The 25,009-nt window shown below is 37.7% G+C and overlaps 1 protein-coding gene across 11 annotated transcripts in view; it reads left to right on the top strand.

Annotated features, from left to right (window-relative positions):
- Positions 1-25,009, top strand: part of MS4A13 (membrane spanning 4-domains A13) — a 58,318-nt gene that overhangs the window by 318 nt on the left and 32,991 nt on the right. For 8 of the 11 annotated variants that reach the window (XR_002071374.2, XR_002071377.2, XR_002071381.2 and 5 more), the window contains exons 2-7: positions 2,126-2,244; positions 4,720-4,860; positions 8,169-8,225; positions 9,396-9,515; positions 13,697-13,792; positions 19,776-19,848. Coding sequence is in view for 1 of the 11 variants with exons in the window: in XM_019414533.2 (XP_019270078.2) it covers positions 2,191-2,244; positions 4,720-4,860; positions 8,169-8,225; positions 9,396-9,515; positions 13,697-13,792; positions 19,776-19,835 (528 nt within the window). In the remaining 10 variants the exon portion in view is untranslated. Of the gene's footprint in view, positions 1-5; positions 245-1,536; positions 1,639-2,125; positions 2,245-4,719; positions 4,861-8,168; positions 8,226-9,395; positions 9,516-13,696; positions 13,793-19,775; positions 20,388-25,009 lie in introns of those variants that run through there. The other 3 variants (XR_002071375.2, XR_002071376.2, XM_019414533.2) reach the window with 3 other exon arrangements.

Genomic DNA, 25,009 nt, shown 5'->3' with positions numbered 1-25,009 from the left:
TGTCGCTTTGCTTCCGCGATTTCTTCGGTGTTAAAAGCCCTCAGGGGGCATGGAGACAGGATTGGGTGTCCCCCACCTCCCTTATTCTGCCCCGCCCATCTTTGTGCAGATGGCCTCAGCCAGTCCGTTTCATCAAGTGTGAGTCCCAGGGTCACAGCCCAGGTCTGGCCCTGGAAGTGCAGAAATGAATCCCTCCACTTCCGGGAGCTCACCCTGCCTCGGGAGCCAGTCCTGATCATCCAAAGTGAGGTGACACCGTGATGTAGTTTAGGTGAGCAAGGAGAGGAGTATTAACGGACTGGTGGGGCAGAGGCTTCCCAAGGAAGGTTGTTTTGGAGCTGTTGGGGCTGAACCCCAGGGAGTGACAGGGATGAGGCTGAGAAGGTGGGCAGAGAACATTTGATGAAGGGCTTTCTCTGCCCTGCCAAAGAGTTTGAACTTTATTCTGAAGACAGTGAGGCGTCGCGTGCTAAAGATGGACAAGGGGTTTCTAGACATGAGCTCTCTGTGACTGTTCCAGAATTACTATGTAATAAGGCAAGTGTAGGGGATGAAGATAGGGCTGGGAATAAGGGCTAGGGGCTTGTTCTGCAGCTGGCTTTTGGGATTAGGGATGGGACCACCAGAAAATAAATACAAATAAATTATTTATTATTTATTTTTTATTCATCTAATTTTACAAAAATGAGATGCTTAACTGGGTTGTAGGGTAACTGAATGTAGATAGAATGTCATTTGAAAAAGTGCTAACTATCCTTTATTCCAGCAACATATTGTCGAATTTCTTAGTTTCTTCCTTCCAGCAGTTAAGCTAAAGAATTTTAAACACACACACACAACCTGTTTTTTCTTGGTGCTTTAATGAGTACTTCCTTAAAGTGTTGGTGGTTTGGGTGGGGGCCTGATGGAGATGCCAAAGGTGCTAAATATTCTCCCCAAGTCACTCGTGGTGCTTCCACTATCCGCTTTGTGAAAAGAATTTTTTCTGCGTACGCCAAAGGGCTAATTATTTTTTATGATTTTCCTAGCAATCTAGATATGACTTCCTCATTACTTTATACATGAATTCTGAAATTCTGTGTCTTTTATTTAAGCATGACAAAATGATCAATCTTGGTTGCTGTCTAGGCCTATACCCTTTCTTTGGTATTTCTCAGAGGTGGCATTTTAATATACAAAACTTATTATTTATACTTAGGTGATTAACATTGTTTTCTCTGCTGTCAGTAGCTCTTAAATTCTTGCCTAGCTTTTTTCTGTCTCTATACTTTAAGAGATTTAAGAGACACTCAGAAAACCAATATTTGCAACTAACGACTCATTAAAATAATCAAATCATGAGATTTTAAGGGTATAGGGAATGAGAGATCATTTACTCAAACCCTCCTTTCTGAAAGGACCAAGACTCCAGGTTTAAGATCATACCTTAGATGATCACCGGGCTAAGTAGCATGATTCATGTTATTGACCCAAGTATGACATGTTAGAAGATGTAGGACGATGTAACGTCAGATCCATAAAGGTTACAATTATTAGCCAGGTTTTCTGAACACCAGGGAGAAATGCAGGAATAACAGGAAAAAACAAAACAATAACAAAAGAACAGGAGAAGCCTTTAGGATTGTAGAAGCAACTCCGGTAAGTTGTCTGATGGCAGAAAAAGTTCTTTCACACAGAAAGATAGCAAATGTGTGTAGGAAAAAAAAGAAAAAAATCATGAGCCCATGATGAATTTAAGTACAAGAACTTGGGTTTGAAATGCAAACATGGCATTATGAATTGCATTGAATCGATTACACATTGCAAATGAATTGTAAAAGCTTTACTGAAAATTCTCTAGCTCTGTTCCCTGGGTGTTCTTTATACCTTATCATCCAGAGCCACTGTTGCCTACTCAGGAAAAATAACTGTACTATACCTATACTTTTTAGTCATAGAGAGACCTTTCACTTATGGAGGCTGTTATTCAGAACAGGCAGATGCAAACTGATACCTTTACAAAGTAAGGCAGGGAAAGAAGAAAGCAGTTGCTTCAGAGTTTGGGGAGGTGGTTGTGAAACAGTAGGGAAAGAATCAAACTTTCTTTGAAGCAAAGCGTGTATATGTGTTTTGTGTCGTTTTGTAGAAGTTTGCTAATAAAGATATCACCAAAGATTCGAAGCATAATCATCTAGAGGAAATGCTGGTAGTATGGCTGTATGTGTATGTTCAAAACTCTCTACAGCAGACAGTCTTGTTTTAGGGGTAAGTAAGACTTCGCTCTTGATTAAATTCAGGAACATGCACTATTTCAGTTGAGCGAGGATGGTTCTTCCATCTGAAGAGGGGCATATTTGGTTAAGATAAAAAAAAAATGGGCTTTTAAGATTTTTGGGTTTTTTTTTTTTAGTTGACACACAATGTTACATCAGTTTCAGGTATAAAACGTAGTGACTCAACATGACTATATGTTATGCTATGTTCAACACAAGTATAGCTACCATCTGTCACCATACAATGCTATTACGATATAGACTATATTCCTTGTGCTGTACCTTTTATTCCTGTGACTTATTCATTCCATAACTGGAAGCCTGTATCTCCCACTCCCCTTCACCCAAAAAATGTTTTTTAATGCTAATTGCCTTCTACAAATTTTGACTTATCTTCCGTCTCTTCATAAAGAAATACGTGCTTAGATATAAGCATACTGACTAAACCAATATACACAGGGTAAGAAATAAATCCCAAAAAGAAATCAAAGACATGGTATTTTTTTTAACTAAGAGAGAGATCCATTGCTGATCTCTTTCAATTACTGTATTGATGTCTATGCGCGAGGATGGTTACTAATTCGTCTCTTTAAGTTATAAACAGAGAGCTTAGCTAGCTCTTAATAAACACCAAGGAATTAGGAAGATCATGCCCTTTCATATCTGAAGGAGAAAGAACTTCTCCACTGGATGTGAACTTTTCCTTTGAACTTGGCTGCTGTGTAGATCACTTGTCTAAGTCTCCCACCTGACTGTTCAGCAGAGGCTATTAATCTCTTTGTAGTCGCAGACCCCTTTGTACATAGGAAGAAGGTTCTGAATCTTCTCCCCAGATTCATGTGTATATAATAATCTTTGGCCCTCATATTTTTGTGTTGGGGGAAGAGGACTGTGACTTCCTAGAATCCCATCTGTTGACTCTAGGTTAAGAACCATTTTTAAATAAGAAAACCCATCTTGTCCTTCACACACTAGCAACCTTGCTTTCTTGTAGAGTCCTTTTCAAGCTTTGGCTACTTGGATGTTTCATAGTATTATGCAGGAAAACTGCCAAGGAGACACTTTTTCAAGCCCACTCACTTAACAGTTGGAAAGCCATGTGGAATTAATGTTCTTCATACTGATGTGCTTCTACAAGAGGTATTTACTGAATGCCTGCTCTATGCCGGGCACCATATTAGAGGCTGGTGACAACGGGGAGATAACTGAAGTCCGGCCCTCAAGGATTTTGTGATTTTCTCCCAATCAAATCCAAAGAATCTCTGAAGATAATGCCATTCTTCCAAATTTGATGCAGAGGAAATCCTAAATTCTAAATCTGTAAAAAGTGCATAAGGTTGTTACCCAAAAGTGGTCTTTCTATAAAAGAAAATTCTCTAAAGTGTATCTCTAATATTAGCCAATTGCATTTATGTGTTTTTAGGCTACTTGCTTTACCAAGAGCTGGAACTATTAAAACACTAAGCAGTGTCCTATTAAAATTTATGTTAAAGTGAAAATAATGTACCCTCTGAAATTTTTAAAGAGTAGTTAAAAATGTGATCCAATATATGAAATACCAGTCCACATATAAATTGAGAAATAAATTTACTGGCACCTATTTACTTGGATTATAATTATCTTCTTACAAATTAAAGTTGAGTAATAATTCTCCCCTACACAACCCCTCCCCTATCCAATAGGAAGACCTCATACAAGCAAGTCTACATTGGAAATTCTTTGTATTTCTTGCTTTCTTTTTCTTTTATCCCTAGTTTTAGAGAGAGGGAGAGAGCATGGGGAGGGGAGGGGGCAGAGAGAGAGAGAGAGAGAGAATCTTAAGCAGGCACCACGCTTAGCATAGTGCCTGACACAGGGCTCCATCCCACGACCCTGGGATCATGACCTGAGCCGAAATCAAGAGTCGGACACTCAACCAACTGGGCTACCCAGGTGCCCCTCTTTGTATTTCTGTGTTGGACCATGCCTCACCCCAGCATGCTTGTGAACAAGATACACAACAACTAGGCCTTGAAAGAAAAGATAAATAAAAGATGCAAAAAGTGACTCAACCTTAATAAATTACTAATGTACAAGCAAATATTGGCCACATGGCTTCCTGCATGCAAATCAATTAGAACCACAGTTTTCCTCAAATACCTTCAGTTTTCTCCTGCCATTATTTGATAGGTAGGGAAGACAGCCAGTAGTAGAGTCAGACTGTCAACTTTTTTATGAGAGAATTGACCAGAATTATCATTGAACATTCTGCTGCTCCAAGTATGGCTTACTCCTATTTGGTAAACCTCAGTACTTTCTAGTTAGGGCTCTCTTTTGAAGCTAACCAATCCAGAAAATACATGGTAAGTGCATTGCTATTTTACTTTTATCTTTCATAAAAACCTTGAACGTGTCTTCTAGTTAACACTTACTGGAATTATGTTGTAAATTGCATGGTTTCAGTACTAATACCATTCTCTTCTCACAGGCTGTCCAGATTATGATTGGCATATTTCATGTTTTCATGTGGTACTTCCTATTGATTTTGTATATGGGACAAATTAGAGGAGTCTTTGGGACATACGAACCTATAACTTACAAAGCAGGATGTCCTTTATGGGGAGTCATCGTGAGTAGAATATATTTATATGATTTCATCATGCCGTAAATACTATTTGTGCCACTAGTGGAAGATAGGGAACAATTTCTAAACAGAGTTTTCAGAATTATGTAAGTAAATCCCATGTTGGTAACTTATTCAAAATCAAATTCCTTTTTTCAACAGATATTTTTTGAGACCCTTTAATTTACCAGTGCTATTATAAGAGATGTGGATACAGGAGGGAATAGACTGACAACCACAGGTTGGATTGTCCTTAGATATGTGGAAGACAAAGAATCTGAATTATAATAGCCATTAGCCTGGTTAGTTTTCATATTTAGGGTCCTTCTTCACACAATGAGTCTACACTCACATTTTCTAATGTGTGTATTCTGTGGTTTCTAGACAGCCATAAAGTAATAAAAAATTTGGAGAGTACAGCATCCTCAAAGCCAAGTAAACAATTAAGGAAAGATAAACTATATTGAAATCTGTTATTTTGCCAAATAGGGCTGAGAATTGACCATTGGATTTAGCAATATGGAAGCCAGCAATAAACTTGACATGTAGGTTCAGTTGAATGGTGGGGCAAAAACCTGACTGGAGTTGGTTTAAGAAATAACGGGAGGAGAACTAGAGACCACAGATACAACTCCTTTAAGGAGTTCGGTGTAATGTAGTGTATGTAGAGAAATGAGGTAGTAGCTGGGGAACTTTGGGTCATTCGGTGTAATGTAGTGTATGTAGAGAAATGAGGTAGTAGCTGGGGAACTTTGGGTCAAGAGAGAGTTTGCTTATTTGCTTCAGTAAGTTGGAAGTATCATGTCATTTATCGAGGGGACTGAACCAGAAGAGAGAAAATGGATATGAAATAAATGGAAGCAGGTTGGGATTATTAGAATCCCGTACTGGTGTAGGCAAGAGATGATGAATTTTAATACATAAAATAGCTAGGTCCATGGGAAGTTCATCTCTAGCAGTGGTTCTCAATGAGAGCTGGTTTTGCCCCTCAGAGAATATTTGGTGATGTCTGGAGACATTTTTGGTTTTCACACCTGGGGTGAGCTTCTAGCAGGCAGAAGACAAGGATATGACTAAATACCTCACAAACATAGGATGGCTCCCACAACAAAGAACTGTCCATCTATAATGTAAACAGAGCCAAGGTGGGTAATGGGATGGAAAGGTAGAGGAACAGAAAGGACAAATTTTGATTTGCAAGTAGATGGGACATTGGGAGCTTATGGAACTTTTCTTCCAATGGCTTCAGATATCTCCGTGAATTAGGAAGTCAGATCATGAGCTGAGAATGAGAATGGGATAATGGACTGGTTGTTTGAAGAAAGAATATGAAATAGTCATCCAGAAAAAGAGAGTGCATGCATTGTGGAAAAGTAGTTTGCCTTTCGCTAAGCATTAAGAGCTCACTTAAGCTTTAGGAACATGATTTGTGTGTAGTGAGATGGGTCAAGATTGTTGTGTGTCTTAGGTCATGTTTGGCCACATGGGTGCAGGCATTCAGTAGGAAGGAGAACTGCATTTAATCAGGATTTGGATTTGACCATGATCTGTGATCAAACAAGAACTGTGAAAAGGAGTTGAAAGTGTATGTAAGTGAATGTCGTGTTGACCATGGAGTTTAAACTGGCAAAGGAGAGAATATAACGGAGAGGTGAGGGTCTCGATTATAAATCCAATCCAAATGACTGTTAGAGTTGTGATACCACAGGCATGAGGTATAGAGATAGAAGCTGGTGGTCCTAGTGGGATACTTTAAATTGAGATTTGAAAGATGTTACACTTATTGGTAGAAACAAGCACAAGAGAATGAATATGGGAGTGAGTGACTGAGATAGGATGGGGTCGGAGGTCTGGAGAAGAGAAAGTCAAAGAACCACAAGCCCAGGGTGTTAGAAGGATAATTACCAAGATGTAAGAGGTGTGAGAGAGTGAGACAAGAATTAAAATCACCAAGAGGAGTGACCAAGTCGTCAATAGATGACTTCAACCAGGACAGATAGTGGGTGGTAGAATCTGACAATATTTGACGAGAGAGAGAGTTGAAAGTAATAATGAGGAGGAAGGAGACCACTTATCTTATGCCTAGAACCAATGGTATCAGGGCTGTAAGAGAAAATGACCACCACTTGAGAGGGCTATAGAGAAAGTTGTGGCCTCTAGGAGATCCCCTGCCTTTATATGTTGGTTCACAGGTGTCAATGCATTGCTTTACAGAACAGTAGAATAGTGAATTTGCAGTCAAAATCCAGATAAATGATTCATGGCCCTCAGCGTTTAATCATACGTGTTACAAAAATAGCATGTGTAACTCCTAGAATAAATTATCTAAAACTTCAATCAAATTTAATTAAACGCAAAACTTCTCACTGAGGTCATAAACTTTGAAAGGTATTTTGTGAAGCACATGGTTTGGTAATTAGCTAGAGAGCACTCTAGTTTAAAATTCACCTTTATACTAGTTCTTCCTTTCACTGTGTACTTCTTAGAAATCTCAGCTTACAGAATGTTACAGAATGAAGTGCTGAGTGTGCAGATTTAAGTTATCCTTAAAGATAATTAGGAGTTAGTAAGCTTCAAGGTTTGGCCTTCCTGTAAACGGGATAGCATGAATGCTGTGTTTCCACAAATTATTCTTTGACTTAGATCTTTGTGAAAATGCCTAAAACAGATAAGACAAAAGGAATATATCAAGGGAATTGTACAGCCTTCAAACAATATGGAATTGTCTCACCTTCAAACAATATGGCATAGCTTTACACTTCTGGGAAATAGACAAAGTAACTTGGTATAAAATAATGGAAACTCTTTAAAAAAAGGCAAAAACATGAAATGTAGTTGTTACCTTAATAATGACTACAGTTTCAAGAGGTGTGTTTTGTACAAACAATTTGGAATAGACTCATGAGCCACTTTTTCCACATCTGGATATATACACAGTAATTACAATCAGTGGCTTCAATTTATTAGGAAGGATAGCATTCGAAATAATAATCAAGTGAGTTCAGAAAGTCTGTGCAGATATAAGCAAACTTGGTCCCTGACTCGGGACTCTTGAAGTCATCTTTGGCATATCCCACAACCTGAATTCTGCCCACTGTTCCCCATAAGTTTCTGTGATTAGTGACCCTGCTATAACGTTTCAGTTCATGACTATATGATGGAAACTTGTCCTGACCCCTTCTACTGAAACCTCTTTATATTTTATAATTCTTTGTAGTCTAAAAATAATTGACTTAGAAGAGGAGTTGTTAAAAATATGTTTTAAGTTGATGAGCATCATCAATGAGTATTTATAAATATGTTTTTATATCCAGTTTATCATTGCAGGAGTCTCCATAATAAGAGTAGTAAAGCATCCAACTCCAGGCGTGGTAAGTGGAGATACTTAGGGTATCCTAGAAATCACTTGTCACAAAACTAAAAGGTTTTAGTGAGTATCTAAACAATGAAGGAATCTACCGTGCTTGTAAAATAAAGAATCAAGTGAAAATCTAGGAACACGTAATTTAATGTAGACATTCTATAGTGGTCAGTATCATTATGCAAAGGTTTCTAAATTTAAAGATAGGGCGTTTTTGGTTTAGTATTCTATCTTATTTTAACGTTGTATGAACTTTACTAGTAGAAAAAATTTAATAGGACCTAATAATGCCTTTATGTATAGACATAATACTACTATAAAACTTTATTTTCCAAACTGTCTGTCTAGTTTGGGGATAGTATTGGATCTTGTAATAAGATAGAGGATCTATCCAGAGGATCCATCTATGGTACAGGTAAGATATTGGAAAGAAAAAAACTCTCAGAATCTTAGAGCTCAAAGATACCTTAGAAGTCAATGAGTCTGATCTCACAGTTTTACAGATAAAATCTTACGTCCAAAGATACGGATGGATCTCCCTAGAGAATGAAAATCCCGGGTTAAAAATCATTGACTCTTATTTGACTTACTTTTTTTACATTTTTTTTTAATGTTTATTTATTTTTGAGACAGAGAGAGACAAAGCATGAACGGGGGAGGGTCAGAGAGAGGGAGACACAGAATCTGAAACAGGCTCCAGGCTCTGAGCTGTCAGCACAGAGCCCGACGCGGGGCTCGAACTCACGGACCACGAGATCATGACCTGGGCCGAAGTCGGACGCTCAACCGACTGAGCCACCCAGGCGCCCCTTATTTGACTTATTTTTACAAGCAGTCATTTTCCATCTTTTTTTTTCTTTTCCTCTTTGCAGTGGAACTCCTTTTGTTCAAACCCTATCTTCATCTTTCTTTCATATGACCCAGAATATTGTAAAATACAACATTTTTAAGCCCAAATGGAAGACTGATGCTTATTGGTGTGATATTTCACTGTTCCCTCCAGATTAACTGGGTATCATGTAAACCAGAAAAATATTTTACTCTAATGGCAAGCATACTAACACCTCTGAAACTTCAGAAACTAGATCAGCATTTTGACTAGATGATTTTTTTTCAGCAGTACAAACAACCAAAGTGTTTATTTTGAATATAACAAACTTTCCATGTATCTTCTTTACAGATTACATTTGCTCTGATCATGAACATCTCATGCATAATGACTTCAGTTATTGCATCAGTTCTAACAATAATTGAGTTGTCTTCTTTTAATTCGGTGTCATATAGGAATTATGGACAAGCGGTAAGTGGCCAATTCCTTAGGAACATCTTAATTTAAAACAATTCTCTTCCAAGGTTTTAAAGCCTTTGGAGGTAAAACAAAGCTTTTACCAGTCTTCAGGAAATTCTTTTATTTAAGTAATAAGGTCTTGATTGAAAGTTATTTTGGGTTTTTTTATGTTTATTTACTTTGAGAGAGAGAGAGTAAATGTGCACCCGCACGAGCAAGGGAGGGACGGAATGGCAGGGGGGACAATATCAAGCAGGTTCCACACTGTCAGCGCAGAGCCCAACACAGGGCTCTCAGTCTCATGAACCATGAGATCATGACCTGAGGCAAAATCAAGAATCGAGTGCTTAACTGACCGAGCCACCGGGCGCCCCTTGATTAAAAATTTTAATTCAAAAATAATTCTGACATGATTTTTTGGTAAATATTACTAGAATGTTTGAATTCCTGACATGCCTAATTAAAACAAAGCAAGTAAATAATGTGAAGGCTTCAGTGATAAGTGTATATGCATTAGGCGTAGGGTCACTGATGATTCTCTTAATGAAAGAAAAGTATAATCCTAGACCTTAAAACGATTCCCAAAATCAACAAAAGAATTCTGCTTCCCAATGCTTATAGTTGGAATTGTTGACACCTAGTAATTTCTGGTTTAACACAGAGCTTTTCATGTGTAGCCTATTTTTGTGTCTCGCATCAATTTGCCTTGTGTCCTCAAATGCTAAATGTACATGAATCTGTCTTGCTTCCATTTAATCGAATAACCAATCGTATACCTTGTACTAGAGAAATAACTGCATTTCTTTGTAAGATAGTAACATCTTCCATTAAATGTGAGTATCTTCACTGATATCACAATCTGTTTCAATTGTGTTGGCTTTAAATTCAGAATCCCAGAATATTAGTGCTGCAAAAGACTTCAGCAATACTTATAAATAAAAATCTTCCATTTCAAATGAGAACATACTAGAGTGGAGCTCCTCCTTACTTTCTTTTTCTTCAATTTTGTTTTCAATGTTTGTTTATTTTTGAAAGAGAGAGACCGAGCACAAGCAGAGGAGGGGCAGAGAGAGAGGGAGACACACAATCTGAAGCAGGCTCCAGGCTCTGAGCTGTCAGCACGGAGCCCAACACAGGGCTCCAGCTCAAGGACCGTGAGATCTTAGCCTGAGCCAAAGTCAGACGCTTACCTGACTGAGCCACCCAGATGCCCCTCCTCTTTATTTTCGAACAACAGAACAAAAAATAACAATTTGAAAGTTTTAGTTCAAAAATAATTCTAATGAGAAGAGTCATTGTAGATGAGGGATGAACTTCCTACTCCCCCCATCGCGCTCTCTACCTGCACTGTATTATAAAGGGACCATCAGTGCTGACCTGAAGTCAGTATTAATGATCAATTTCAGTCTCCCAAATGCACGTGTTTCAGTTTTGTTTGCTGTGATTAATTACATGAAATGAACTTATATATTAGACCCACAATCTTTTCCTGGAGGCATTATAGAATTCTACTCCTGCATTTACTAAGGCAGCCAACATTTTACAATATTTTCCATATGCCAGCTTTTCTAACATAAGCAAGTTGCTTGGCTAACCCCACAAATTCATCAAGTTACCAGTGTTTCCAGGTAGGTTCAGCTATCCCAAAAAGTGCATGCCCCTGAAACATACTTCTCAGATAGGAAAATGGTTGCTAGTATAAATCCAGAACCAGACTGACTTTATTCAAACACTATCTTTAATACTCATTGTATGTGACCCTACGGACAAGTTTCCTAACTTCCCTGTTCCTTAGTTTTTTTATGTGTCAGTGGAGCAAATGATAACACATACCTGTTAGTTAAACTGCTTTGTCTCCCAGACTCCAGGCCTGTAATTCCAAATATGCCTGTATATCTCATATGGATATGCTTCTGGTGTCAAACAGAATTTCAACAGATATAAAATGGAAAATATTTGCCTCCTCAAAAGTACTGCGCTGCAAGACTCCCTTATTTCAGCCTCCGGAGCTCAAAACCTTGATGCAATCCTGTACCCTTGTCTCTCCACTGTCTTCCCAATTACCAAGTACTATTTATTATTTACTCTAATTTTTATTAATTAGGGCTCTCTTGGTTGTAAGTGCCAGGAAATACAATGCAAATTGACTTAAGCAAGAAAAGGGCACTCACTGATTTATGTGGGATTCAAAGGCTTAAATCACGTGTCGAGAACTCAGTCACTCTCTGCTGTTTGCCTGTTCGAACTTTTCTGGCAAAAAGCGGGGAGAATTTGTCTGAGAGTAACACTTCACATGTATAAATTAAGGAACGTGGGCAAAATGACTTTTTACAATCTTGGTAGCTAAGAGGTCACCAGAACTTCCCAGCTAAGATGCTACAATCGTGTTTCTGCCAACAAAATTAGATCAGAATTCTGATAAGGTAACTTGCCATTTCAAACCCTCTGTAGTCTTTTCTTTATCCTCCTGTTAACATCATGCACTCCCTACACCCGAGTTAAATTCCCTTTATCGTTTTCTTAAAACACAAGTCACTCTTTTTTTTTTTTTACATTTATTTACTTTTTGAGAGACATAGAGACAGCACAAGTTGGGAGGGGCAGAGAGAGAAGGAGACAGAATCCAGAGCAGGCTCCAGGCTCTGAGCTGTCAGTACATAGCCCGATGCAGGGCTTGAACTCACAAACCGTGAGATCATGACCTGAGCCGAAGTTGGATGCTTAACTGACTGAGCCACCCAGGCGCCCCAAAACACGGTCATTCTTGCATTCAATTTTTCGTTCATATTTCAAACCATAGGTCGTGTGATATGTATTTTGGCTTTATTATCATTTCTATTTTATGTCTCCATTTCTTAATTATCTTGTCACACTTGTAATGTGTGCTATTACATTTTTTCCAGAACAAGATAGGTTACACTGAAACTAGTAAATGAAAATTCAAAGCTGCCTAGAATGTTGCATCCCTCCTTCATTTTTCTCAGTCCTACTCTTATTTCCAATGTCTTACCTCTTTATGAAGCCTTCCTAGATATGAATGGCTTAGGGTAAACCTCCCGTCCCCTAAAATTACCAAGCAAGTTTTTTATCCCTTTTGACGTATTTAACCTTATCGTATGTTACCTTACATTATCTGTCTTTTCTACTTGAATATAAACCTTAAGAAAGCTAGAATTTTTGGTCATTTCATTCTTACCGTCTAATCCCTACCACCTAATAGTTTCTTGCATAAAAGATATCAAATAAACTGAATGAAAATGGAGAAGGAGGAAGAGAAAACTGAAGGAGAGAAAATTGTAATGTTACTCTTTCCACGTCTGCATATCATTCTTGTCTTTCTACAGCCAGCACAAAAACTACATTTATTTTCAGGATTAAGACCAGTATCATTCATCCTGATATGTAGTTGAAAATATCTTTCTTTACAGAGAGGGAAGGAGGCAAACCATAAGAGACTCTTAAAAACTGAGAACAAACCGAGGGTTGATGGGGGGTGGGAGGGAGGGGAGGGTGGGTGATGGGCATTGAGGAGGGCACCTGTTGGGATGAGCACTGGGTGTTGTATGGAAACCAATTTGACAATAAATTTCATATTTAAAAAAAAAGAAAATCTCTTTCTGACAGCAACAGAAGGGATCTGCTTTATTATCCCAGCAAAATCATAATCACCTTATACTTCCAAGTGAGATGGTGGTGTTTGAGTATTTACCCATCCTTCCACATCATGTTCCAGCAATTTCTATGTGAGATTTTTATCACCACACAGATACATTTAAGTAGGTCTGTAATTAACAATAGTTGTTTTAATACATGAAGATTGCTTGATAAAATCTTTTAGTAGGCGTCTTACCATTGGAGACAGAAGAATCAAATCTTATTGACTGAAGTGTTTGGATAGAGCCCCTCGTCATGAAGAGAATAACAAGAATGAAGAGTTCTAAGAATCAAGACTAGAAGGCTGAGTGATGAAGATCAAAAACGGAAGCTGTAGATGGTGAACTGGGGGAATTAAGGCTAGAAAAAGTGGAGCCAGAGGCTAAGGAGTAGAAAATGACTAGGGAAGTCAGATGGTGAAAGCATCTTACTTATTTTTCCTGTTTTCTTTGACTGTCACGGTAGGAGCTCTTTCTGTGAATGTACTTGCACTTACTAAAGATAATAATGCAAGATTTCTCCCTATTTTCTGGTTTCAGAAACTTGGAAGGGAAGTTTCACGTATTTTACTGCTCTCTTACTCCTTTGAGATTTCTGTTGCATTAACATACGCAATCTTTGGCTGTATTGGTTTGGTAAGTGTACGTGTCAAGAGATGTTGATTTCTAGCACACATTCTATAAAGAGATGATACGATGTGTTAGAACTCATGAAAATTGAATATGTGACTATTTCCTTTAACGTTTTTCCTTATTGTTTATAAAGTTACCAAAGTAATACCTGAAACTATCAAGTAAAATTAGAGTAAATTATTATTGTCCTCATCATACCCACACATCCAAATCCACACAAAAAAGACACAAACACACACGCAGACCCACACATACAGTTTTCTTTTTTACTAACTGTGTGATCCTATTCATATTGCTTTCTCACATGCATTTTTTCTCAACTGTCATAAACATCTTTCCATGATAAAACAAAACAATGCCTTTTAGTAGCATCATACTTTTCCTTAGTATCTATTTCAACATTTTTTGGCTGCATATTTATCTTTTTTCCAGTTTTTTAAAAATTATAAACAATGATCTTTGCATATAAGACTAGTATTTCTGTAGGTAGTTGATTTCTAGAAGTGTAGTGACAAGTTTGATAACATCCCAAAATGCTGTCAGAATCCAGAAGTTTATGAGAATGATTATTTTGTCACAAGCTTAAAAAAGCCAAGTACCTACATTGATTCCTTCTTTCATATTTATGGAGGGCTTACTCTTTACTAGGCATTGTAATAGGCACTAAGAATGCAATGATTAAGGGGCACCTGGGTGGCTCAGTCAGTTAAGCTAACTTTGGCTCAAGTGGCTTGTGAGTTTGAGCCCTACGTGAGGCTCTATGCTGACAGCTCGAAGCCTGGAGCCTGCTTCGGATTCTGTGTCTCCCTCTCTCTCTCTCTGCCCCTCCCCCACTCACACTCTGTCTCTCTCAAGAAATAAATAAACATTAAAAGAATTAAAAAAAAAAAGAATGCAGTGATTAACAAGACAACATCCCTACCATCAGAAAGCTTTCCGTTTCAGTGGAAGAGAAAGACAATTAACAAATAACATACACACACACACACACACACACATATATACACCCACAAACATATGTACATATATGTATATATATACACACATATACATATCTTTATATATATATTATATTTATATTAATTTATAGTACTATATATGTTAGATTAATACTATACTTTTATATATTAGATATTTTATATATAATATATATTATAGTACTATATTTTTGAGTGTTTATACTACATACATGTGTGTATATATATATATATATATATATACACATACATATATATATATATATATATAAATAATTTAAGGAAGTGGAAAACTTATGGAGTAAAAGGAAATGGAGTAAAAAGACAAAGCAAAGATTATTTTTACATAGGATAGTAAGAAAAGGCCTCCATGCAGGGACTAACTGAAGTGCAGAAGTAACTGAGACTACATGGAAAAAAGAGTTTTCTAAACAGAGGGGATGTGTGGGGCTTCCAGAATGGTTGAGTGAGGATATAGTAATGCTCCCTAAAAATAAATGCTAAAACTGGACAAACTGTCAATAAACAATCTTTTAAAGATTCTGGAAATTTACCAAAGCATACAAAATATTGAGAAGCATTTACTGAAGCAAATTCACTAAATCTCACTAAGAATAGTTTAAACATTTTAGTTTGGGGCTGCTCCAATTCCTCCCAGCCTCCACTCCCAGATTCCCTTTTGCAGAAGTTTACATAGGATTGGTTTTTATTTGGTTTTACTCTGTTAGAGTACAGAAAGTTTAATGACCAGGGGTGTTATTAAAACGGTAGTCATCTCAGTGGCCAAAAATCTAGGAAAGCCAATATAACACTCAACCTAACTGAGCTCATGATGTTTGTTCGGGTAGGAATTGACTGGCAACCAGCCAGAAACTTAACGGGGAGATCCTGAGAGCAAGAGAGCCAAAGTGGGCCTTGATAATATCCTACTTATCCTTGTTTCCTGGAACATTATAAATGTGCATGGGCTAGGCTATGCATGCATTAGGACACTGGAGAGGGTCCTAGTAAACTGCTCACCCCTGGCTGAATAAGACACCTTGCAAACACAAATTAAAAGCTGGGGCAGATTTACAAACAGCCTAAACTTTGAATACATCCCCTAAGCTACATTGATTCATTGACAAAGGCTGGAAATATTACTGGTTCAAAATATATATTACTTCGCTAGGGCTACCATAACAAACTATTACAGACCAGATGACTAAAACAACTAGAATTTCATTTCTCACATTTCTGGAAGGTGGAATTCCAAAATCGAGGTGTTGGCAGGGTTTTGTTTCTTCGGAGGCCTCTCTCTTTGGCTTTAAATGTCTGTCTTCTCCCTAAGTCTTCACATGGTCTTCCCTCCTCTTATAAGGACATCAGTCATTTGGAGTAAAGCCCACCTTAATGACTTTATTATAACTTTATTACTGCTTTAAAGACTGTCTTCAAATACAGTCACATTCTGGGGCACTAGGAGTTAGGACTTTAATATATAAACTTTAGGGAGACACAGTACAGCACATCACAAGGTGTTTAAGCACACCTCTGATCACTGATTGGCTGACCACCTATCCTGACCAAGGAAGAACCCCATTAAACCAGTCTTAAGATTAAAAACATAAATGAAAAAAATGAAAAAAGTAAGTAGATTGATATATCAGAGGCTATATACTTCAAGGGACACAGACTCCACAAAATTGATACAGGCAAGTCACAAAAGGCAGCAATAACAACCACTCTTGGGGAGAAGATAAGGGAATCAGAATCCAGAGTAGCTACAATATATTATGTAAAATATCCACTTTTCAACAACAACAAAAAAAAATATGACATGCAAAAAACAGGAAATAGTGACACCCTTGAAAAAAAGCAGTCAATAGATACAGTCTTAGGGAGGAAGAGAATGACAAATGATGGGCTTCACAAAGAAAGAGTTTAAAGAACTAAAGAAAAACAGGTTGACTAATATGTTAGTTAACATATTAATATTAAAAATGATGACTCATCAAATAAGAGTCTTAATGTCTATTACCTTGATTGTAGTCATATGGTATCATGGTATTTGTGTATGTCTAAATTCATCTAATTGCACCTAAATTCATATAATTGCATCAAATATGTACAGTTCTTTATATAAAGCTATTAATTTTTAATAAACAATGATATAAATGAAAGAAATACTAATTTTTAAAAAGAACCAAATGGAAATTCTGGAGTTTAGAAATACACTGTTACTGAAATGAAAAACTCACTAGAGGGACTGAAGAGCAGATCTCTGACAGAAGACAAAATCAGCAAACATGATAGAACAATATAGATCATCCAATCTGAAGAACAGGAAATAATAAGAAAATTTAATAGAGCCCCAGAGATCTATGGGACACCATCTAGTACACCAACATATGCATAATGAGAATCCCAGAAAGTGGAGGAACAGGAAAAAATCTTGAAGAAATAATGGCCAAAATTTTCCTAAATTTGATGAAAAGTATTATTCTATATATGTAAGAAGCTTAATAATATCCACTTAGAATAATCACAAAGAGATTCACTCCTAGACACCTGAGACCCAAACTTATTTTAAAAGGAGAGAAAATCTTAAAAGCAGCAAGAGAAAAATTGATTTCATATACAATAGAACCACTATAAGGTTAACAGCTGACTTCTCATCAGAAACAATGGAGGCCTGGGGCGCCGGGGTGGCTCAGTCGGTTAAGCTTCTGACTTTTCAGCTCAGGTCATGATTTCACGGTTTGTGAGTTCGAGCCCCACATGGGGCTCTGTGCTGACAGCTCAGAGCCTGGAGCCTGCTTCTGATTCTGTGTCTCCTTCGCTCTCTGCCCCTCCCCCACTCACACTCCATCTCTCTCTCTCTCTCTCTCTCTCTCTCTCTCAAAAATAAACATTAAAAAAAAAAAAAAATAGAAACAACAGAGGCCTGAAGGTAGTGAGATGGCATATTAAAGTGTTGGAGGAAAAAACAGTCAAGCATGAACTCTATATCCTTTAACTATCCATTCAGAAATGAAGGTGAAATAAAGACATACACAGATGAACAAAGAGAATGTGTGGCTAGGAGAACTGCCTTAGACACTATAGGAAATTCTTTGGTCTAAAAGAAGGTAATATCAGATGGCACTCAACACCTGAAGAAATAAAGAGCATCAGGTAAAGGTAATTACGCAGATGACTATAAAAACAATATAAATATATCTTTTGTGCTTCTCTTAACTGATTTAAAAGACAATTGCGTAAATTGCATTGAACTCACCCAGACAATCGAAAATAATCTTTTTTTCAAGTCATGTGATTATCAACCTTAATTCCCAATGACTCAGCTCTAACTTGTAGCATTAAAGCAGCCATAGGCAATATATGAATGAATGGATATGGCTTTATTCCAGTAAAACTTTCCAAAACAGGCAGTGGGCCAAATTTGGTCCATATGCCATAATTTGCCAATCCCTGTTCTATAGATACATATTTTCTCCTTTTTTTCTGAAATTTTAAGAAATAAGTTTACAAAGTCAATAATTATAACACTGTATTGTTGACTATATGACATGTAGGTGTAATATGACAATAATAACACAAAGGAAGGTGGAAGGAATAGAGCTATACGAGAACAAAGTTTCTATATTTTACTGGAATTAAATTAGCATTCATCTGAAACACTGGTAAATTAAGATGCACATGGGAAGTCCTAGACTAATGAGTAAGAACACTGAAAAATTATAAGGAAATAAGATCAACAAAAAATTAAGATAATATATAGAAAGTACTAATAGGTAAGGGAGGAACATAAAAGACACAAGACCTATAGAAAAGAAATAGCGGGGCGCCTGGGTGGCGCAGTCGGTTAAGCGTCCGACTTCAGCCAGGTCACGATCTCGCGGTCCGTGAGTTCGAGCCCCGCGTCGGGCTCTGGGCTGACAGCTCAGAGCCTGGAGCCTGTTTCCGATTCTGTGTCTCCCTCTCTCTCTGCCCCTCCCCCGTTCATGCTCTGTCTCTCTCTGTCCCAAAAATAAATAAAAAACGTTGAAAAAAATTAAAAAAAAAAAAAAAAAAAAAAAAGAAAAGAAATAGCAAGGTATTAGACATAAATCCAACCATTTCAGTAATAAGATTAAACTAAAACTGCACTGAGATATTAATTTCCTAACAGAATGATTACATTTCAAAATACAATTCTAACTAATGATAATGACTATGGGTAAAAGAAATCTTTCACTCCTACTTGGAATATAAAATATTACAACGACTTTGAAAACTTTTGGGGCATTATTATGGAAAGTTAAGGTGTATATACCCTATCGGTAATTTTAGTTCTTAGTACGTATCCAGCAGAAATGTGTGTGGGGATGTACTAAGGTATACTTCCAGGGAAATACCAATATTAATTCATAATAGTCCCAAGGTGGAAACAGTGCAAATGGGTGAGTGGTGAATATATTGAGGAATGTTACTCTAACAAAATTCTACGTGGTAATTAAAATGAACTGTAGCTTCCCTTAACAACATGATGACTCTCATTTATTCAATGTTAAGTATGGAAAGTCAGACTCAAAGAATGCATGCTTTATGATTCCATTCGTATGACGTTTGAAACCAGGCAAAACTAAACCTGAACTGTAATGTTTATGGAGGGATGCAAGCTAGTAAAACTAGGAAGAAATGATTAATTACCTAAAAGTCAAAATGACAGTGACTTTGGGAAGGAAGAAATGGGTAAAAATTGGGAAATATCGTGACAAGGTAACTTGTGGGGTGCTGGCATCTGTTCATGTTCAAGAAGAATATTTTGTTATTGTTAAAGTCTGGAAGTCTGCCAAACCTACCAACGTCTAGTAGGAATTAAGAGAGTGGGTTGAAGTAGAGATGGGACAGAAAGAGGACAAATGGAACTTTGACATTTTACTCTATAAACATCAGTACTGCTTATATTTTTTTAAAACTAAGTCATTAGATGTATGATATTAGGAAGCACGATATGATTTACATGAGGTTAATTTTTTTTTCAGAGTCATCGTAATGAAGATAGTCTCACAGCTGTCCCAGAGGAATTTGAGAGTACTTTTTAAGAACCTTAAAAATGTGAGATTTTTCCTGGTGCTCATACCTGCTGTGGGCCCTAATGATATCTCTGTATAACAAAAAGCTGCTACAAAGCCCACAGGTGTTGTGCAAAAGAAAATACAAAACAAGTTGGATTTTTTCTTCTCGGTATTCAAGAAATTTCTCTGCACATATTTTTGTAGGCTCCAAGTGGAAAGCTTTTCCCTATTTAAATACGTTATTATGAGGGAAAAATTATTTTCTAGTACTCTGAACCTGTCAACCCTGTCTTAACTCTGAAGCTGTCACCTCTCCCTAAGAGAGCTTTCGTAAGAGACCATAAAAAAGATCTGTGGTTGTCTCTAGAGGGCAGGCTATAAAGACTTGGTGAGTGATACTACGTCATTCTCAGGAAAACTTTAAAATACAAGTAAACAGTACATTTCAGCATGACTTCTTCTACCAGAACTAGCTTCTACTTGAACAAAGGATGAATCCAAAGTCATCCGACTCATAGTCCCTTCATTGTTCCTCTTTGACTGTTTCTCTCCTCATTAAAGTTCCTTCCTGCCCTGAAAGTCTCTGCTGTCTTTCTTCCCTTTCATTTCCCTTGCTTCTTATTTCTCATCATTGCTTTGATCATCTGTGCAGTTGCTTTTCAAAGTGAACAGGCTGCTTTTTCTTTTTTTTTTTTTTTTTTTTTTATTTTTGGGACAGAGAGAGACAGAGCATGAATGGGGGAGGGGCAGAGAGAGAGGGAGACACAGAATCGGAAACAGGCTCCAGGCTCCGAGCCATCAGCCCAGAGCCTGACGCGGGGCTCGAACTCACGGACCGCGAGATCGTGACCTGGCTGAAGTCGGACGCTTAACCGACTGCGCCACCCAGGCGCCCCCAGGCTGCTTTTTCATAATCAGGAGAATCTCCCAAGAATCTGTTCTGAATTCAGATTCCCCCTCTCTTCTAATAGGGAACAGCACTTCAGAAAGCCTTGCTCAGCAGAATCAATCATGCCAGTGAGTTCATGTAGCTCTCTTTTAAATGTGCTGCCGTTTTTTGTTGGTTTTCGGCCTTGTCTCAAAAGGTTTCATCGGTTGCTATAAAAAGATTTCATGGGTCTAAGAATTTCGGTTCAACACACATTGAGTGTCTTCCGTGTGCTAATGATTATATTAAACTCAGGAGTATCAAAGACTAATAAGGGACCTCACCACGAAGAGTTTTTTGTTTTTTTGTTTTAGGGGAAGAAACAAACAGGTAACAAATCAAGACTATGCAGTGTGATATATATATATATATATATATATATATATATATATATATATACAGAAGTATGAAACAAATGAAGTGGCACAGAAGAGATAATGATCCTTCTGTTGGGATATAAGAGGAAATAAAGCTTTATGAAGGATATGGCCTCTGAGCAGGGGGGTTAATTGTAGTTGATGAAGCAGATTGGAAGGTGGGAAGACATTTCAAATGAGAGTAGCTAGTGCAAAAACCAAAATGTGAGAACGATCATAGTATATTCTAATAACTAAAATATAATTAAAACACAATGACAAGAAGGAGCAGTTCGAGTGAAAGTTGGAGAGGGAAGAAAAGGCCAGATACTAAGACAAATCATCAAAGATTGATGACTGTATTGTATTGAACTGTATCTTGAATATAGTGGGAAGCCATTGAAGAGTTTTTAAGTAGGGAATGACAGGCTTGGATTTATTTTTGAGGAAAAAGTATTGAATAGGGAGAAATGCATTAGAAAGGTTAAATTTGATAAGAACGGCTAGAGTGTGGGAGGGAGTAATGGATAACTATTGCAATGATTCAGAAAAGTAATGAAAAAGAGGGTAAGTTTTAGCTATAATGACTGATTAAACATAGGTGATGAAGGAAAAAAAGAATCTAAAATAACCCACCCCCCCCCCCCCACCAGTTTCTGGATTGAGTGATACAAAATGTAAAAGACACAGCAGGCTTCAATAATATGACAAATTCTATTTTTGGATAAATTGAATTTAAGATAACTATGAGACATTAAAGTAGAGAGATCTATTAGACAGTTGAAAATACATACCTAGGAGTTGAATGAAAGCTCACTATAGAGATTGATTTTGGTAGTAGCTAAAAATATGAAAATGAGAGTTTCCATTTTCAGCAATTAAGGACTAGGTTCTTGCAGCCCAAACATCCTACAAAGAACGCAACAAAGGCAAGCCACAATTTTTAAACACCATCTGTTCGAAGATAACCTGAGATCTAGGATTTAGGGAGATTGGATTTAAGGAGCTAAGATTCCAGAGTTGCAAACAAGGCACAATACAAGCTTTTGGCATAGCTTTTCCGCAGATGCATTTTCTGAATCACAAACAGCAAATGAGAGGTTAAGAAGCTGAGAGGAGTTTCCAGTGTTCTTTTGGGTTGTGGAGACAAGTACTTGGAGCTCAGGCTCACTGAAAAGTGAGAAACTCATAAACATCCAGAATTCTCTGTCGTGTTCCCTACAAGGGCTATATCCTAACAGTGAAAGTGAGCAAAGGCGGGCCATCCCTCTCACAGACCGATGCCGAGACCCAACCAGCTCAGTTACAGATTGTACTAAAGCGAGCTTCTCTAAATCTAACACTCTACCAAAGCAAAGATTTCAAGAGGAAAATAGCATTATCCTGAGCATCAAGTTATCACTAAGGTTTTGCATACACAATGGGGGTTCAATCAAAGCCAGAATTTAAAGGGGCACCTGGGTGGCTTAGTTGGTTAAGCGTCCGACTTCAGCTCAGGTCATGATCTCACAGTCTGTGAGTTCCAGCCCCATGTTGGGCTCTGTGCTGACAGCTCACAGCCTGGAGTCTGCTTCAGATTCTGTGTCTCCCTCACTCTCTGCCCCTCTCCTGCTCATGCTCTATCTCTCTCTCTCTCTCTCAAAAATAAATAAACATTAAAATTTTTTTTTAAAAAAACAATTTAAAAAATTAACTGAAATCCAAGAGAAACCACAGGCCCACAATAGATCCAAATAACAGAATTATAAAATCTTAAGTAAGATTTCAGGAGAGAAATGAAAATTATAAAAATGAAATAGAAATGAGAAATGACATAACAAATTAAGATCTAAATATGTGAATGTAACAGCTATTAAACATAACTGATAAGGAGGGGCGCCTGGAAGTCGGTTAAGCGTCCGACTTCAGCTCAGGTCATGATCTTGCAGTTCGTGAGTCCGAGCCCCACGTCGGGCTCTGTGCTGACAGAGCCTGGAGGCTGCTTCGGATTCTGTGTCTCCCTCTCTGTCTCCCCCACTTCCGCCCCCCCCTCCCCCCAGCTAGCAATCTCTCTCTCTCTCAAAAATAAATAAACATTAAAAAAAATTTTTAAAAAAACATAGCTGATAAGGAAATCAGTGAGATAAAAGAAAAAGTAGAAGGAAAAATCAGACTAAAGCATTGATAAAATGATCGAAAATGCAATGTGGGGAGTGGGAAGAGTAAGAGACCTATGGCACTGATGAAAAATTCTAATACCGTGTATTTAGAATTTCAGGAGAGTAGAGATAAAAGCAAATAAGTCATGGTCCGTGGGTTCAAGCCTCACATCGGGCTCTGTGCTGACAGCTCAGAGCCTGGAGCCTGCTTCAGATTCTGTGTCTCCCTCTCTCTTTGCCAATCCCCCACTCACGCTCTGTCTCTCTCTCTCTCTCTGAAAAATAAACATTAAAAAATGAATAATGTAAGAAAATATCAAATCATAGATTCAAGAAGGGTTATAATCCTAAACTTAGTAAATACAAAGAAACGTACATCTAAGGACACATCATAGTAAAACTGCATAAAAACAGCCACAGAGAGAACGGTCTTTTTTTTTTTTTTTTTTAACATAATTTATTGTCAAACTAGTTTCCATACAACACCCAGTGCTCATCACAAGTGCCCTCTTCCATGCCCATCACCCACTTTCCCCTCTCCCCCATACCCCATCAATGCTTAGTTTGTTCTCAGTCCTTAAGATAAGGTCTCTTATGGTTTGCATCCCTCCCTCTCTGTAACTATTTTTTCCCCTTCCCCTCCTCCATGGTCTTCTGTTAAGTTTCTCAAGATCCACATATGAGTGAAAACATATGGTATCTGTCTTTCTCTGCCTGACTTATTTCACTTAGCAAAATATCCTCCAGTTCCATCCACGTTGCAGCAAATGGCCATACTTCATTCTTTCTCATTGCCAAGTAGTATTCCATTGTATATATAAACCACATCTTCTTTATCCATTCGTCAGTTGATGGACATTTAGGCTCTTTCCATAATTTGGCTATTGTTGAGAGCACTGTTAAACATTGGGGTATATGTGCCCTTATGCATCAGCACTCCTGTATCCCTTAGGTAGATTCCTAGCAATGCTATTGCTGGGTCATAGGGTGGATCTATTTTTAATTTTTTTGAGGAACCTCCACACTGTTTTCCAGAGCGGCTGCACCAGTTTGCATTCCCACCAACAGGGCAAGAGGGTTCCTGTTTCTCCACATCCTCACCAGCATCTATAGTCTCCTGATTTGTTCATTTTAGCCACTCTGACAGGCAGGTATCTTAGTGTGGTTTTGATCTGTATTTCCCTGATGATGAGTGATGTTGAGCATCTTTCCATGTGTCTGTTGGCCATCTGGATGTCTTCTTTGGAAAAGTATCTATTCATGTCTTCTGCCCATTTCTTCACTGGATTATTTGTTTTTTTGGGTGTGGAGTTTGGTGAGTTCTTTATAGATTTTAGATACAAGACCTTTATCCGATATGATATTTGCAAATATCTTTTCCCATTCCATCGGCAGAAGAATGAAACTAGACCACTTTCTTACACCATACACAAAAATAAACTCAAAATGGATGAAGGACCTGAAATAGGTGAGACAGGAAACCATCAAAACCCTAGAGGAGAAAGCAGGAAAAAACCTCTTTGACCTCACCCACAGCAATTTCTTACTCAACACATCTCCAAAGGCAAGGCAATATAAAGCAAAAATGAACTATTGGGACCTCATCAAGACAAAAAGCTTCTGTACTGCACAGAGAGAGCAGTCTTAAAGTAAACAAGGCTAAAAGACATTTTACCTTTAAAGAACAGCAACAAAAGAGAATAGTAGCCGATTTGTTAACAAATGCCAAAAGTCATCAGCATTGATTTGAAAGTTCAGTAAGTGTTCTTAAGACAAAAG

The sequence above is a fragment of the Panthera pardus genome, unplaced genomic scaffold (assembly GCF_024362965.1).
Source record: "Panthera pardus isolate Hobbes unplaced genomic scaffold, ASM2436296v1 HiC_scaffold_12, whole genome shotgun sequence".
Lineage (NCBI taxonomy): Eukaryota > Metazoa > Chordata > Mammalia > Carnivora > Felidae > Panthera > Panthera pardus.
Note: the sequence above shows the minus strand (reverse complement) of the source record. Positions and strands in the feature narration are given on the sequence as shown.